The following is a 15,704-nucleotide window of genomic DNA, read 5'->3' on the forward strand; positions in this document are numbered from 1 at the left end:
TGGGTATCGTCACTGATTTCTAGAATCGATTCAATTCCGATTCACAAGGTCCCGAATCGATTCGATCCACGATTCGATTTAATTCGATTCGATTCGATTTGAATTTGGGAAATTTTGACAGTCAGAAATATTATAATTCAGATCAGTACATTTACATATTTTTGTATCTATAAAAAGGAAGCTGACACACACAAGACTTTATCAAAGGTGTGAGCATCACAGCAGAGGCCTTTGTGTCAAAGTAGCTGAAGATAAAACACAGAAAAACATGAAGGTGATTTTCCTGGCCTGGGATTTTATAAAAATATTCTGCAGTAGATCAAAAAACGAAAGAAAACCATTAATCAACATATGAACATTACCTCTGAAGTTACAGCGGTTTTATTAGAGACACGGTTAAGCGTTTTGCATTTTGCATAATTTTAAAAAGTTTAAATTTGTTCAATATTGAACGGCAGAAATGAGGTTTTCTTTTCGGAAGTATGTAAAACGAAAAAAAAAGGGCGTAAACAACAGCGCAGACCCGCGGATCAGAATCAGCGAGCTGTCGGCTTTCAGCCCCGACCGTCAGCTGAGAAAGGAGACATCTCACTGATTCTGATCCGCGGGTCCGCGCTGTGTGTTTACGTCTTTGTGCAGAATCCGTCTACCTGCTCTCATTTACTGTTTTAGCTGTTTGGTGGTTGTTGAAATTTTGTGAGGTTTCATCAGAGATTCTGGCATTTCGGGCAAAATAAATTTATATTAAAAAATCGATTCAGGATTTTAATGAATCGATTTTACGTTATCTAAGCCAGAATCGATTTTAATCAATAAATCGATTATAAAAACCCACCCCTATTTCTAATGTCTGTAGCGGAACCTTTGAAACGTTCACTCCAGTCGGTCAGATTAGCAGGTAACGCCGGAAGTTGCGCCAAAGGCGCGAACACTATCAACAAAGATCACAATTTATATATCTAAACTATTACGATTAAATTGTTTTAAAATGTATGTCAGTTAGTTAAACCCATATCTCGGGACTGTTGGTTGGACTGTTGGTTTACGATAACATGAGCAGTGGTAGTTTTTGGATGTTTTTATGTTGTAACTGAGCTACATGCAGGTTTGAACGTTAGCTCGCAAGTTTATGTTGCGCAGCTAACATAAAGTCAGTGTAGGCTTTCTAAAAAGTGACAACAGACTTCACAAGCGTCAACTCGCTGACAAGCCGCACTAAGGTAAAACTAGCTTCATATGACTAATCAGAGTTTATACTGATTCCCGTCGGAATACACAGACTGTCTTTACTGGCGCTCTTGAGCTCTTCTATTAAAGGTAAGTAACTAGTAAGTTATTATTTTAAGCTAATAGCAGGCTTGTGTTGAATGTATGGCGGTGCTTAAGGTGCTTAGTCATAACTTAATCTTTGTAGGTGATCATTTTATATTTGGATGCTACTGCTAAGGCCAGCCACAGCCATTATAATAAATGCCAGGTCTTGTCGCTGGTACAGGGTCACCATGTCTAAGGCAGAAAAAGTAGCCTTCATTGTGAAGTTTGTGGAAAGTGAAGGATCAAAAAAAGACTGTGCTGCCAAAGCTTATGAGGTAAGCTCTACTGCCTGGTCCAGTCTTTCTTCTAGTGTTTACTGTCTCTTTGTTTTACAAATTGGTAATCATGTTTGTCTCCGGTTTATTCAGGCCATTTTGGAGCTGCAATCTGAAAAATATTTGAAAACCATCACAGAAGATGATGTTTTGCGCATGGATAAGAAGGACAAGTCTCTGTTTGTGTTCACCAGTTTTACATCTCCAGCCTTTCTTCACTGCAAGAAGGTTGAACTCTACACTTTTAAACAGTGAAATGTCACTCCTGAGGCTCTATCAGAGATTGACTCTTGTTTTGTTTTTTTTATTTCTTGTGCAGCTTGGTTGCAGAATAGTGAGTCCACTGGTGGTGTTGTACTGCCTGCAGCAACAGCGTTGTGTCCCCAAAGCAGAGAAGCCTGTCTATAACATGGCCATGGCTGATGTCACCATTTGCTGCACCAGTATGGACAGAGCAATACGGGTAAGAGATCTGCTATATACATTTTAATAAAATATGAAGCACTGAGACATGTTTATGTCCATACCTTCTCTCACACTCCAGGAAGAGCTGATGGATCTGGTGCAGCTCATGGGTGGATGGGCCTATTCGGATCTAAACGTATCTGTTACACACCTGATTGCAGAAGAGGTGGGCAGTAAAAAGTACCTGGTAGCAGCCAGCCTCAGTAAACCCATCCTGTTGCCTACGTGGGTTAAAGCCTGCTGGGAGAAATCACAGGATAGGTATGTACTGTGATTTACATGGCTACATCTATTAAATGAAGACTTGTGTTTCCTGTTTGATACAAATTCACATTTTAAATCACTATACATTTACAAAAACATGAATGGTGTCTCTGTACTGCTTTTCCAGTCTTTTCAGATATACAGACCTGCCCTTAGAGGACTACCTTTGCCCTGTGCTGCGTGGCTGTAGTGTTTGTGTGACAGGTCTGTCCAGCACAGAACGCAAAGAAGTACAAAGACTTTGTGAGCAGCATGGGGCCAACTACACCGGTCAGCTCAAAATGAATGAGTGTACACACCTCATTGTTAATGAACCAACAGGTAAGTCACCAGTATTTTTTAAAAAAATGATGTAATGCCATCATTTGTGCGTCATTGATTGTCATCGATCGTACTTGGTTCTAGGTCAGAAGTACGAGTGTGCTCGGAAGTGGAATGTGTATTGCGTGTCTTTGCACTGGCTCTTTGACAGCATAGAGAAGGGCTACTGTCAAGATGAGAGCAGGTACACTGTGGAGCGCAATGCTTCAAAAACCACTCGACCACACACTTCCACACCTACTGCTACCAGCAAGAAGGATGGTGAGTCGCATTTGATAAGATGATAAAGGTTTTCCACAGTAATTCAGAACCTGTTTGTCTTTAATGATTGAAGAGTTATGTTTTTCATTTCCAGAGGGTCCGTCACTGTTGGGCTTGAGCAACATTTCTGTGAACACTAGCAGAACAATAAACGACACGGCTCTCACCAATAACAGCACTGTCAGCCACCTGGAAGCTCCAGACCCCATAGAGAGTCTGGATCTTACCGTGTGCCCTGCTGATGATTTATTGGATGGCTGTAAGGTAAGTAGATGGTCTGCAGTTTTCTTTTTATAGAGATTTTATGTATTTCCTCTTTCAATTCTGTAGTAGGAGTTAGTTGAGTCTATAAATGATAAACTTGAGGCTTTCTGTCATTTTGTGTTAAATGTCACACAGCTGTATCTGTGTGGCCTGCCAGGGAATAAACTGGAGAAGTTACGGCGTCTTGTAAATGCTGCAGGAGGTCTGCGCTTCAACCAACCCAGTGAGGAGCTCTCTCATGTGGTCATGGGCGAGCTGGACCAGGACCTCAATAATTTTCTTTCCAAAGCAACTCACAGGTCTGAACTAAAGAGCTTTAATAACCTTCATGATATTTATATCCTCTGTATTAATACAATAACTTGGAGATTCTAATGTTTCCTTTCATACCAAAATATGTTTGGTTGGACTGCAAAATAATTTAGACTAAAGGCTATTACACACTGAGAAATGGAGATTCTAGGTTTATCCAATTCTCAACAGAATTCAGCAACAGGGAGAATTGCGTGCTTTGATCCAGGAGTGAAAGCTCTATCGTGGCCGCTTTTTGCCCACTTTAATATCCTTTCTGCATGTATTGAAACAGCAGCTTTATAGTAAAAAAGTCCAGATGCAAATGGGTCCATCACCCACTGACTCATTATAATACAAAAAGTAAGTCAAAGTAACCATTGAAGAGCTAAAATCTTATATTAAACAAGAATCTGAAACATTTGTCTTTAAAATAGTCGGTCGTCTCAGCTCTTAAACACAGAATGTTGGAAAAAAAAGTCTTGATGCATGCTCAATCATCCAGGTAAAATTGAAACTTAAAAAAAAAAAGTTTATATTTTATCTGTCTAACATTTCCACACACACTTTTTCAATGTAGCCTTTAAATCTTTCTCCCATAAAGATGACATTTAATGAGCTTCCCTGTACCCTTAATGACAAGTTTTGTCAGCATAGGTCAATAAAAATGTGGTTTGATGACCATTAGAACAGGGTCTTAAATCTTCAACTACATCCCAGCTTTTTGGATGTCAGCATTCTCAAAAAAATTAAAAACACAAATATGAAAAAAGAAAGGCAAGGATTAAGACTAGAGATGGACCGATCCGATATTATGTATCGGTATCGGTCCGATACTGACCTAAATTACTGGATCGGATATCGGAGAAAAATAAAAAATGTAATCCGATCCATTAAATATCACGAAAGCACCTCACAAAACTTGCAACACGCCGTAACTCACCTCAGAACGTTAGCACGTCGGAGCAGTATGCATCACGTGATAGAGCGGCTGTGGCATGCGGGACCTGTCGGTGGTCTGGATAGCATGTGGAGCTTCGCTAGCAACCCGGCATTTCATCTCCGACAAAGTTATCCCCGAGAGAAGTAAAGCAAGTGTGTAAGTCCATCTCTGAATGTTTGTAAAGCATTCCTGCGTTAAGCTTAACTAGCGACTGCCTCTCGCTCTCCGGCTGCTACTTCAATCATGAAACTGCTTAACGATCAGCTGATCGGCTTTTCTGTCGCGAGTCCGTCTCTCTGGTTTGTTTTTGGCCCACTTTGCACCAGAAAGAGGAAACCAGCGGCTGAACAACAGCAGCACGTTTAAGCTTGATCAGCTGTTGTTAGAATTTATTTAATATTACTTTCTACTCGAGGATCTTTTTCTACGTAGCTGACGCTGGTAACTGTGCAGGGGCGGATCTAGCAAAGTTTAGCCAGGGGGGCCGATAGGGCATGAACAGGGAAAAGGGGGCACAAAGACATAATTTTCTTTCTTATTCTCATTTAAAATGTCGAGCTTTTAATTATTTAATATTTATCTGAATCTTACACCCAAAGTTTTAATCTGATGTAAAATGTATAGAAGTCCATTATTGTATATAGTAACTGTTAAGTCTAATATATATACCCTAGTAAGCTATAGTACTTTTTCCTTTGGGAAGGTACCATCTGTGCAGTCTGCAATTTTGTTGAAGAAAGATGTTGAATCTATTTAATATTTCTTGAAAAATAATTGATTTCTGTGCATTTTTTTTTCACACTGCATCAAATTAAGGTTGGTTACGTCGATTAAGCATCATGAGGTGGAGCGTGAGGGGTGGTTCCCTATTTTTTATTTATTTATTTTTGTTGTTGCTGGGAGTTGGAACCCTATTAGTTAGGTTGCTTAATATTTATGCTAAGTACTCTTTAAAATACCAGAATAGGGAGGATGGTGCAGGTTTGAGTTTATTAGATTGATCAGTATTGCTGAACTATGAAATATTTTTTTTGCATATAGGTATAACAGAATAGCTTTAGTGTAGTTGTTGTTTTAAACTTGAGTATGAACTTATACAAAATGCAGCAAGATATTTAAAAAACAGTTTTGTTGATTAAAAAACATTATATCGGATTCATATCGGTATCGGCAGATATCCAAATTTATGATATCGGTATCGGACATAAAAAAGTGGTATCGTGCCATCTCTAATTAAGACATAATGTGGTTAATATATAATTTATGTTCTCTCTGTAATTCACAGGCCCCATGTAGTAACAGTAAAGTGGCTAATAGACAGCTTCTCAAAGGGCACTCTGCTCCCAGAAGCCAGCTACCTCCACCCTGACTGTCTGCCTCCTGCTCCAGCTGATGTAGTGGTGCCGGGTTACCACACTCCCAAATCCCGGATCTCAACTGGTCCACCTGCTGGCAGCCCGAGCACTCCGGGGAGAAAGAAAGCAGACGAGGATCTACTGTCACAGTACATGGATGATGACCCTACAGTGAGTAAGTATCTGTTGCTGACGGTGTTCGTATGGGATCAAGAGTCTGTATAAGACAGCTGAATGAATAAGATTCAGACTTAGGTTAGTTTTACATATTGGTACAGCTGCTCATATCCGTTTGTGTTCCAGTTGATATGCCGCCTCCACCACCAGCAGAGAGTAAAAGCAGGAAGTCCATTAGTACAACTGCAGAGCTCCAACCTGAATCCTGGGTACCAAACCGCACTAATGGGACAGAATCTACCCTGCAGGAAGCCAGCGAGGCAGGACTGTTTTTCGGGAAACGTTTCCTTCTTGTGGGGTTTGGTACGGAGGCAGAGGCACAGCTCTCTCTGCTGGTGACAGAACATGGAGGCAAAGTGCTGATGGGCCGCTCCCGGGTTGTCGCAGACTATGCTGTGGTCCCTCTCTTGGGGTGCTCAGTGGAGGCCACAGTGGAAGAGGTGGTCACTGATACCTGGCTGGTAAGTTTGTTAATAGTGCTCCATGTTATGAGAGTGCCTTATGCTTTTGATTGACCTATTTCTCTCATTAAACCTCAGGTCATGTGTGTGGAGAAGGAGTGTGTCCTGCAGTTGTCCTCCCACCCTTTGTTCACTCCTGTCCCAGTGATGGACGGACAGTTTCCTCTCAAAGATTGCGTCCTCTCTGTCAGCCAGTTCACCGGAGCAGAGAGGGAGTCTTTGGTGGAGCTTGCCAAGCACCTTGGAGCCGAGTATGACTACCTTACATGCACCAGTCGTTATGTTTAGGCATAATATCCATAAACATTAACTACTGCAGGAACGTTTGATTAAACTTTTAAATTAGCTGGTATTTGCATTCATTATTATGCATGAACACTCAATGTGAAGCCAGTTGCTTTGTGTTCAGAGCAGTAATGAGGATGAATTTCTGTTTTCTGTACATTTTTCTATCTGTATGTGCTCCTGAGCAGTAGGATGATACAGCTGTTTAATAAAAGAAGAAGCTGCCCTGGCCTGTGTGCATTGCTGTAACTTAAATTCACTTGCTCTGCTGCATACTTTATAGCCCAGTCTTGCTGCTCATTAGGAGATATGTGTGTTAAATCTTTAAATTTGTTTTGTGTCTCCTTGCTGCAGCGTCCAGGATTATTTTGTGCGCCTGGCCAACCAGAAGAAAGGCATGCTGGCCAGCACGCATCTGGTGCTGCAGAGCCCCGAGGGCACAAAGTACCAGGCAGCAAAGAAGTGGGGGCTTCCTGCTGTTACCATGCACTGGATACTAGAGTCTGCTCGAACTGGGAAGAGAGCAGAGGAGGGAAGATTTTTAGTTGATCTGCCACCCTCACCAGGTTAGATAACTAACTTTGCTAGATCTGTTTTATGATCTGTAATTCTCAACACACGATATAAATTACATTAAATTAAACCGTATGATGGAGTTTGGCTGGAGTTTTAAGAGGCATTCATTTGTAGCACCAGTTTGACCTGATTGCTAATGACTACCACCAGAGATTTTCCTGGCTCGGGATGGGTCTTTATAAGAACGATAGTTTAGTTTTTATTGGTTTTTAATTTTAGTTTAGTTTTAGTTCCAGTTCGCTTAATTTATTAAATTCATTATGTTGTTATTAAATGTAATTGTAGACTCAAGTTTGTCTAGTGTGTCATTGCTTATTAATGAGACTGGCTGTTTTTATTTTGTTCTTCCACAGAGAGGGATGAAGAGAGTTTTGTAGGTGGTTCGCAGAAACAGATTATGCCTCCAGCGGCTCGTTCCTCTCCAGAAATCCCTTTGTTGGGTCCCCGGAGCGGTAAGGCTGTCACTCCTCTGGATTTAGGCCGCTTTCAGAGCAAAGTGTTCCGATCTGTTTTGGATGAGATGAAGCCCAAAGAGGACATCAGCACCCCAAAACAAAACCAGGAGGGTGGCAGAAGGAACCCACTACAGAACGAGGCCTCCCTGCAGCTGGACACCCCTTCTCGTTTCCTCAACCGAGACCAGCTCTTCAGACCCTCTTTTAATGTCAAGGTTGGGATTCACTGAGCAGCTTACACTTCTGGCATTTCATGTTTGCTGATATTTGATTAATGTTTCTCTAAATATGTGTATTTATATTATTTAGGATGCACTTGGAGCTATGGAAACTCCGGGTGGGGCATCGAAACCAGGGAAGAGGATTGAGACTCCACTCACTGATGTCATCAACAGGAACCTGAAAGTAGCGCTGGCTAATAGCACCCGCAATAATGTCTCAGAGATGCAAGCAGTCTCTGCCAGTCCCCAGCTTGCAAAGACAGCTGAGAAGGAGGTAAACACTAGTACTGCTATACAAATGTGTTAGAGCCTGGTGGTTACAGAGCCACAGCACATCTTAGCGATTATCAGTGTTAGATTGAAGTACACACAGGTTTTTATTTCCCAGTCACAAACATAACAACTCAAAAGAAAGACAGACAAAAACAATATGGTGTTTGCGTGTTAGAGTCCACGAAAAGAAGCCGGGCCCCTGAATGGTGTTGTGGTCTGCGTGGGAAAGAAACTGAGCAAAATGCAGAGTGAACTAAACGCCATCGCTGCCTCGCTTGGAGCCGACTTCAGGTTTGTAAACTTTACTTAAGAGATTTTTATTGTATTTCATTTTTTTAAACCTTTCAAATCCTGGTTCTATCTGTCGCCACTCTCCCTCTATTTCGAGCTAAGCATGCTTTCCCAGTGTCAGCATTTTAAAACCACAGAATGAGAATTAATGTTTGGTTTTACCTGTTTGTTCTTATTTTTTCATCATATGACTTTTAGAAATGACAGTTTTTCACTTTGATTTCCTTCAAGTCTGAGCAATAAATCAGTTCCATAAACTGGGCTTACATAAGGATTAAGGCCAAAGTCCAAGTATACTGCTTCTAAATCATCATGACACCTGTACAAAGAATGGGTGAAATGTTTTGCTTACTGATCACGAATTATCAAAAAGTAACCCATCAATGTTGTAAGAAAGTCCTGGAAAGTAACACTTTATCAATTGATTTTATTTTTTGCAAATATGATGCAAACGGTACAAACATATCTTTGCTAACTTCTTTTCAGGTGGGCTTGTGACGATACAGTAACACACTACATTTACCAGGGCCGTGTGGGGGACAACACCCGGGAATACAGAGGAGTGAAGGAGAGAGGGCTCCATGTGGTCTCCCAGTACTGGTTGCAGGCGGTGGGTTTCCCAGTAGTGTAGCGTTTTCTCACTGATTTCTAATCATTTGTGACAGCTGATTAAGTCTGCTGTGTGAAAGTGATGCTGTGTTCGTGTTATTTGAAGTGATATAAGGTAGTGTAAAACACAGTACACTGTTGAAGTCCATCCCAGTATTTAGTGGGTAAGAGGCAGGCATCAGCTGATCTGCAGAAAATTAACACACACATGTTAGGAAACAATTCAGTCTTTAGTTTCTTTCAACCTGAGCACATAAACCATGCCTATAAAAGGTTCAAGCCACATGCTTCTGTTTCCTTTGCTTAAACAAGCATTTAGAGAAATTACGTCTTCATAAAGATTCACAAAGCTGCATTAAGATGCAATTGATTTCATTTGGGTATTATTTGTATTCTCCTGCAACATTTCACCCGGGGGAAGCAATTAGCATCTCATCAACAAAAGCAGAATACTAAATGAAAAACGTCTTTGATGTGTAAATTCAGAGGCATCGTCGTTTCAGTGGTGTGTCTCCTCATAATTGTTTTATTTAGTTACGTTTTGGTGTGTAGATAAATACTGTGTGCAGTAACGTGTCTGTTTTCATCCTGTGCAGTGCGCTGATGAGCAAAGGCACGTCCCGGAGTCTCTCTATCCTTTCACCTACAACCCTAAGATGAGTTTAAACCTGAGCCAGGTGCCCAGCAACTCTCAGAGGTCACCACCTGTAACACGAACACAACGCAAAGACATCAGGGAGACGAAGGAAGACGAGGTGGGTCTGATTTGAAAGTCAGAGTTAGTGGGGGACCTGTGTTGGTTTAGGATGGAATTTCTCAGGAAAATCAGGATGTATTGTTCAATTAATGCTGGGATGTCACAATTATCTTTCTTTTCCTGTTTAATTGATCTTTAGTTTTCTTTGTCGCAGTTTGTGCACAATCCCACACAAGAAGCTGCAACCCAACGCCGTGTGAGTGATGGAAGCACAGACCAAGAAGAGATGAATGATAGCACAGAAAGGAGGGGTGAGTGTCTTTTCTGTTGCTGGTAATTAAATCCACTGAGCTTCTGCATGTACTTGAAACGAGTCTAAGACTCTCAAGGCTCACCACCAATCTGCAAATCTGTCCATAACTTCTGGAGTAATCCTGACAAACCAAGCCTGTCACAGAAGTAAAAGGTCTTCAGTATACATGGTTGTATATGAGGTTTTACATATTTTTTGCTATCCTGATATTTTAGAAACGCTAGAGATGAGAGAGAACCTGCAAAGACAACTGCAGGAGATCATGTCAGCCACTAAACTGACGACAGGGAGGCGTACCTCAGTCAGGCTCGCTAGGATGGGATCCGGAGGGGCAGACTTGGGCCCCCACACACCCGAAGGGAGCAGAGTTGGACGGAGCGGTAATAGACGGACTCTAGAAGCTCTGAGGTATGAAAGAAGCTGCTTATGTTAAAACTAAAAGAAGCTTGAATCTCTTAAGGAATCTGGCAGCAGCTCAGGGCGTTTTGCAGAGTCCACTATAAAAAATTTAAAGTGCTTTTTTATTTGTTTAAAAAAAAAAAAGTGGAAGGTGCTGTATGCATGTTTGGGTACAGAGCTGTGGTGACAGCAGAAGAAATAGTAAATATCATCATTTTACCTACAGAACTATGTTAGCAGTAGGGGCGCGTTGAGCTTTGAAAAGTCCTTTTGTGTTAAATTCAGGATCTAAACCATATAAATACCATAGATGGTATTCTTTTGGCTTCACATAGCTGACTGCTCTGTTGTGATTTCAGGGTTCCTCGAGAAGCGGCTATGGACATGAACACAGAGCCATCCCAGAGTGAACAGATAGTTTGGGATGACCCCACAGCCAGAGAAGAGAGGGCCAAGCTCGCTGATAATTTACAGTGGCCTGGAAGCCCATCGCAGCACTCTGAGCCCCTCGCTCCTCCTCCAACTGCAGACAGCGGACCACAGCTAAGGGACTCCATGACGGACTCAGAGCTGGTAGAGATGGGTAAGAAATGAGGATCCAGCTGCACCAACTGTCTGAAAGCGTACAATGGGCTAAATTAATGCATAGAGGGGTTTACACCTACCTGGACAGATAAAGAAGATTTTGAACTGTGAATCATGCAAATGAAAATGAAAGGTCTAAGCTTTGGGAGGATGTAGCGATACGGTGAAGAAGTGGTGCATCTTAGTATAGAGCTCTCAAGTTAGTCTCAGGTCTATTTAAAGTCTGTGTATGCATATAATAGGGAAACACTGTTTCTGATATGTTGGTAACATTTCACCGTTTTCGCTCCCGCAGCTGCTTGTGACGTCATTGAGCAGCACATGAACAAGAAAGTCCTGACGCCTCCTCCCGAGGAGCCAGAGAATGACGTCCTCACTCCTAAAGCTCCCAGCATTGCTTTTCCTCTCGCCAACCCCGCAGTAGCACCAGAACCACAGGTGAAGGGTTCGAAATTTGCACTGACAACAACACGTGAAGCTTTAATCTGGTCTAAATGAAATTTAATTGCTCAGCATTGTGTAACACTTCTCTCCACTTTCCTGCGTTACGCAAACAGCTGCATGCTGGTGCTTATTCAGTTACATAATAATGAACTGATCATTTGTACTGCGCAGTGTACAATCTGTACGTCTCTTTCAAGCAAAGTACTAGTGCTAAAAGGTTGTTTATTTTTCTCAGGAGAAGAAGGAAGAAAAACAACCTCCCAGATTTCAGCTGTCCTCCCTCAGCCCCCAGGAGCGCATTGATTACAGTCACCTCATAGAGGAGCTTGGTGAGTCTCCCATCTAATTAGCGATCTAACGCTGTTTCATCGTGCTGCAGTACAAAAGGCAGCACATCAGAGGCTGGAAGTCAGAGGAGCTAATCCCTGATGACTATAACTGAGGATCTGCCTCCAGGATATGGAAGTAGTTCCTCCAGCACTGTTTCCTCTGTCAAAAAAAGCATGACTCAGATCTTCACTGGTCATGACAAGTTATATCATTATTAAAACTTTCACACTGTATTTCTGCCTCAGCGCATCTTACTAGCTTAATAGCTTGACAGCCGTTCATCTGCTAGGCTTTAAACTTGGTGGGTGTATTGCTGGGAACTGAAATAAGTGCAGCGTTGAGTTTGAGGTTGTTAGAATAAACGGTTGTCATATATTGGCTAAAAGTTCACTTCATTACCAGCATTTCCCCTACAAGACGTGTTTGTTTGGCTGTCTCTGTGAGGTCATTTACTAACAGTAAAGCATTCTCAGTCCTCTTACACATGAGTTTAATCTTCACTAATTATTGGCAAACCGTAATCCAAAACTAAACCTGTTTCAACCAAACAAAAAGTTGCATTCAACCAATGTCTGCTACACTGATAATGTTGCATTTACTTCATCAGCCATAAATGCTGAAAGACCAGTCTGTTTCCACCGTTTTTGAGTTGCACATCTTCTCTTTCCAACCTGTAGAATATGAAAATACTCACTGGGGTCAGCGATCACATGTGAGGTCATGGAAAATGTGCTGTGATCCAACCTTTCGAGATCCAAACCAGTTTACCAGTTTAAAATAGGTGCACAGATGGTGACTATATCCATGGTGCTGGAAACATGTTATCAGAGGGTCTGATAGAGTCAGTGGAATAGGATAAACTTCATATTTATATTGCATTTTCATGCCATTCAGTTATCAGTGTTGCAGCCATAATCCCTGCACAGGCCAAGTGTACCATGTGTGTAGTTTTCTGTCTCTGTCTGTTGCTGTAGGTGGTGTAGTCTTGGATAAGCAGTCTTTTGACCCCAGCTGCACACACATCATCGTCGGGACACCCCTGCGTAATGAGAAGTACCTGGCAGCGATGGCAGCTGGGAAATGGATCCTGCACCGCTCGTACCTGGAGGCGTGCCGCTCTGTGGGTCTCTTCATTCAGGTCAGAATCCGAAGAGCAATCTTTGCCACACGTAAATATGATAGAAAGTCTGGGAATGTGGAATATAAGCGCTCGGATAACACCAATACTTTCAAGGAGAGTCCTTCATGCAAGTATCACCACACAGCCGTCATCTTAGGCTGTTATTTTAGACTAGACAAGGAACGGGTCACTTCTAATAAAAACCACAAAAAAGGTTTTCTTGACTTGTCCCCAAAAATCTCCAAATCTGTGATCTAGGAGGAGGAGTTTGAGTGGGGCAATAGCTCCATCCTTGACGCATTGCCCTCCATCACCTCCCAACAAAAGAGACTAGCGTTAGCCGGCATGCGCTGGAGAAAAAGCCTGCAGGGTCACTCTGAACACGAGGTACGAGCAGGCTCATACACACAATAAAAACCACGGCTCTGAGGCATTTTGTGTTCTATAAACAGGCATTTGTATTTTTCAGGGCGCCTTCAGTGGATGGACAGTCATGCTGAACATCGACCAGAGCAGAGAATCGGGATTCAGGCGGTTGCTGCAGTCTGGCGGGGCGAAGGTTTCTCAGTGCTTTTCTTTTCTGAGACACATCCAGGAGCATGCAGTCTTTAGCCAAGATAGATTAGCATCCTAAAAGTGTCTTAAAACAGCAACAGCTTCAGTAGGTTGATATTTATTTTTTGATATAATCTTTAGAAATGTCTGTGATGTAAAATTTGGAATCCTTGATAAAAACTGAGCTAGTGAGTCAAAAGAAAGCGAGGAGAAAAAAAAAAGAGCTAAGAAGATGGGGCTGTTGTTTTAGATGGAGGTAAATAACCATCACAGCAGTATGCTGAAGGAAAGAATTGTGTTGTTTGCGGGTTTACGTTTGTCTGCTTCATTTGACTTCTTTCCACAAACACAGCAAACACACAGTCTGTCATTTCTCTGCAGGTCCTTCCTGGTCCCTCCCCATCCATGTACAAAGAGGCCACACATCTTTTTGCAGACTTCAGTCGACTCAAACCCGGAGACTTCAGAGTTGATGTTTTAGAGGCTACCTCACAAGGAGTCACATGCCTGAAGCCAGAATACATTGCAGACTATCTCATGCAGGTTAGCAGGGCTCTTCATTTATATATTCTCAGCTGAGTCTGATGCTGAATTTCTCACTTGAAAGACGTTTGATGTCTTCCATGTTGCAGCCCACACAAAATTGAATGTTAAAGATGGATTTTTAGCAATGGCCTTTTTTCCCATCTTTGCTTAAGGAGCCAACACCACCCATCGAGCTGTACCACCTGACTGAAGCTCCCTCTGAAGAAGCTCCAGGCACACCGTCACGTAAACGTAAAGCAGCAGCAGAGACCTCCAGGCTGAAAAAGAGCCGTGTGAACTGAAGTTAAATATCTTAAATATTTTCAACAATGTGAAGATGATTGTAAAAAAAAAATCCCTATTTTTTATGACCTGTATGAAAATAAAATAAATGTAGCACCTGTATTGTAATACTGCATTTTTCATAGAGCGCCCTGGAGCTGCTGCTTGCACCGAGAGACTCTGCTTGTGATGGATGAGTTAATGAACGTCTGCAGAAAATGTTGAGTCACGTTTTGTAATTGCATGCGATGCTACTCTCTGGCCTGTAGAGGGCAGTAGTGTGTCAGTGCATGCCTCAGGTCTGATTTCTCAGCAGCAGAATGTAAACTCAAGTCTCCCAAGTGCTGTTTTAACATTTATATATTTAATAACTTTACTTATTGTTTAGGATTTTTTTGGGGGGGTTAACCAAGCCTTCTATGATTTTTTTTTTTTCCAAATGTCCTGTTATAAGTGTGTGTTGTTAACTTTCTTTCTTTTGCAAAATAAAACCTGCCTGTGTATTTATTGAGAAATCATCCTGCCTAAGGCAGCTTATTAACTTAGTCTCTGACAAATTTGGTCAAATTGACATGTTTCTTGCCCTTCACTGGTTATAGCCCATTTGCATCATCTGTCGATCCCCCCTCCAGTCTAGTAAACACTAGATTTTGTTTACGCTGTTCATGTAGGCCTCTGGTACACTGATGTGTTGCTTCATACCAGCGTGCCAGCTGAGGTTTGAGGCCTCGGTTCTCTCTCATAAGATGGTTAAGTGGTTTAACCTCGTAATAGATGGACCAGCTGACCGCCTCCCCACAGGTTCAGTATTTAGAAGTGTGGGATTAGAGGAGGAATCCTGACAGGGAGGGAAACATGACTCAGATCCCAGAGGGCAGCTTAAGGTCACTCACAAAGTTTGGCAAGTTTCAAATTTTACAACCAACTAATTTTAATGGTAACAACCAAACCGTATTTAATTAAGCTGCATATTATAGGGCAAAGGACCTGTTCTTGCACACCGCACATACCTGTGAGCTGTGAACAAGTCCACCCTTGAACAGTTTTTCCTACAGGAAAGGCAAGGGTTAAATTATCGTATAATTTATATTGCTGTTAATTTTATGCCAGCATAGCCAATATGCGACTTAAATATCAGGGATATGGAAGATGAAGACTGCCAAAATAAAAACCCCAACTAATAAAAGAATGACAAAGCTAAATTATAATGTATGAGGAAGGCATGTATAATGTAGCTTTGCACTGATGTTTAACAACTAATAACATAATACAAAAGTTTAAAAAAAACATGATAATGATAAACATAATCTGGCAAAAGAGCAAAAAAAAAAGCAGATAAAGCAACTTCCCCCC

The 15,704-nt window shown here is 41.7% G+C and overlaps 1 protein-coding gene across 1 annotated transcript; it reads left to right on the forward strand.

Moving 5' to 3' along the window:
* Positions 1 to 897: 897 nt before the first annotated feature.
* topbp1 (DNA topoisomerase II binding protein 1) lies at positions 898 to 14,491 on the forward strand. The gene is made up of 28 exons (XM_080864818.1): positions 898 to 1,317; positions 1,496 to 1,589; positions 1,683 to 1,817; positions 1,909 to 2,052; positions 2,134 to 2,315; positions 2,446 to 2,639; positions 2,724 to 2,900; positions 2,995 to 3,164; positions 3,300 to 3,463; positions 5,684 to 5,928; positions 6,057 to 6,391; positions 6,470 to 6,642; positions 7,031 to 7,242; positions 7,606 to 7,922; positions 8,017 to 8,202; positions 8,377 to 8,492; positions 8,979 to 9,102; positions 9,698 to 9,856; positions 10,013 to 10,109; positions 10,327 to 10,519; positions 10,870 to 11,093; positions 11,391 to 11,533; positions 11,775 to 11,868; positions 12,844 to 13,007; positions 13,248 to 13,376; positions 13,459 to 13,548; positions 13,926 to 14,087; positions 14,243 to 14,491. The coding sequence occupies exons 2-28, from the start codon at positions 1,503 to 1,505 to the stop codon at positions 14,369 to 14,371; spliced, it is 4,545 nt and encodes a 1,514-aa protein (XP_080720944.1). The 5' UTR covers positions 898 to 1,317; positions 1,496 to 1,502; the 3' UTR covers positions 14,372 to 14,491.
* Positions 14,492 to 15,704: the final 1,213 nt, after the last annotated feature.

Source organism: Rhamphochromis sp. 'chilingali' (assembly GCF_963969265.1).
Source record: "Rhamphochromis sp. 'chilingali' genome assembly, chromosome: 18".
In the NCBI taxonomy this organism is placed as follows: domain Eukaryota; kingdom Metazoa; phylum Chordata; class Actinopteri; order Cichliformes; family Cichlidae; genus Rhamphochromis; species Rhamphochromis sp. 'chilingali'.

Coding starts and splice junctions, on each gene's coding strand:
- topbp1 (XM_080864818.1), top strand. CDS start 1,503: ATGTCTAAGGCAGAAAAAGTAGCCTTCATTGTGAAGTTTGTGGAAAGT. Junction 1,818..1,908: donor CCTTTCTTCACTGCAAGAAG/GTTGAACTCTAC, acceptor TTTCTTGTGCAG/CTTGGTTGCAGAATAGTGAG. Junction 2,640..2,723: donor CATTGTTAATGAACCAACAG/GTAAGTCACCAG, acceptor ACTTGGTTCTAG/GTCAGAAGTACGAGTGTGCT.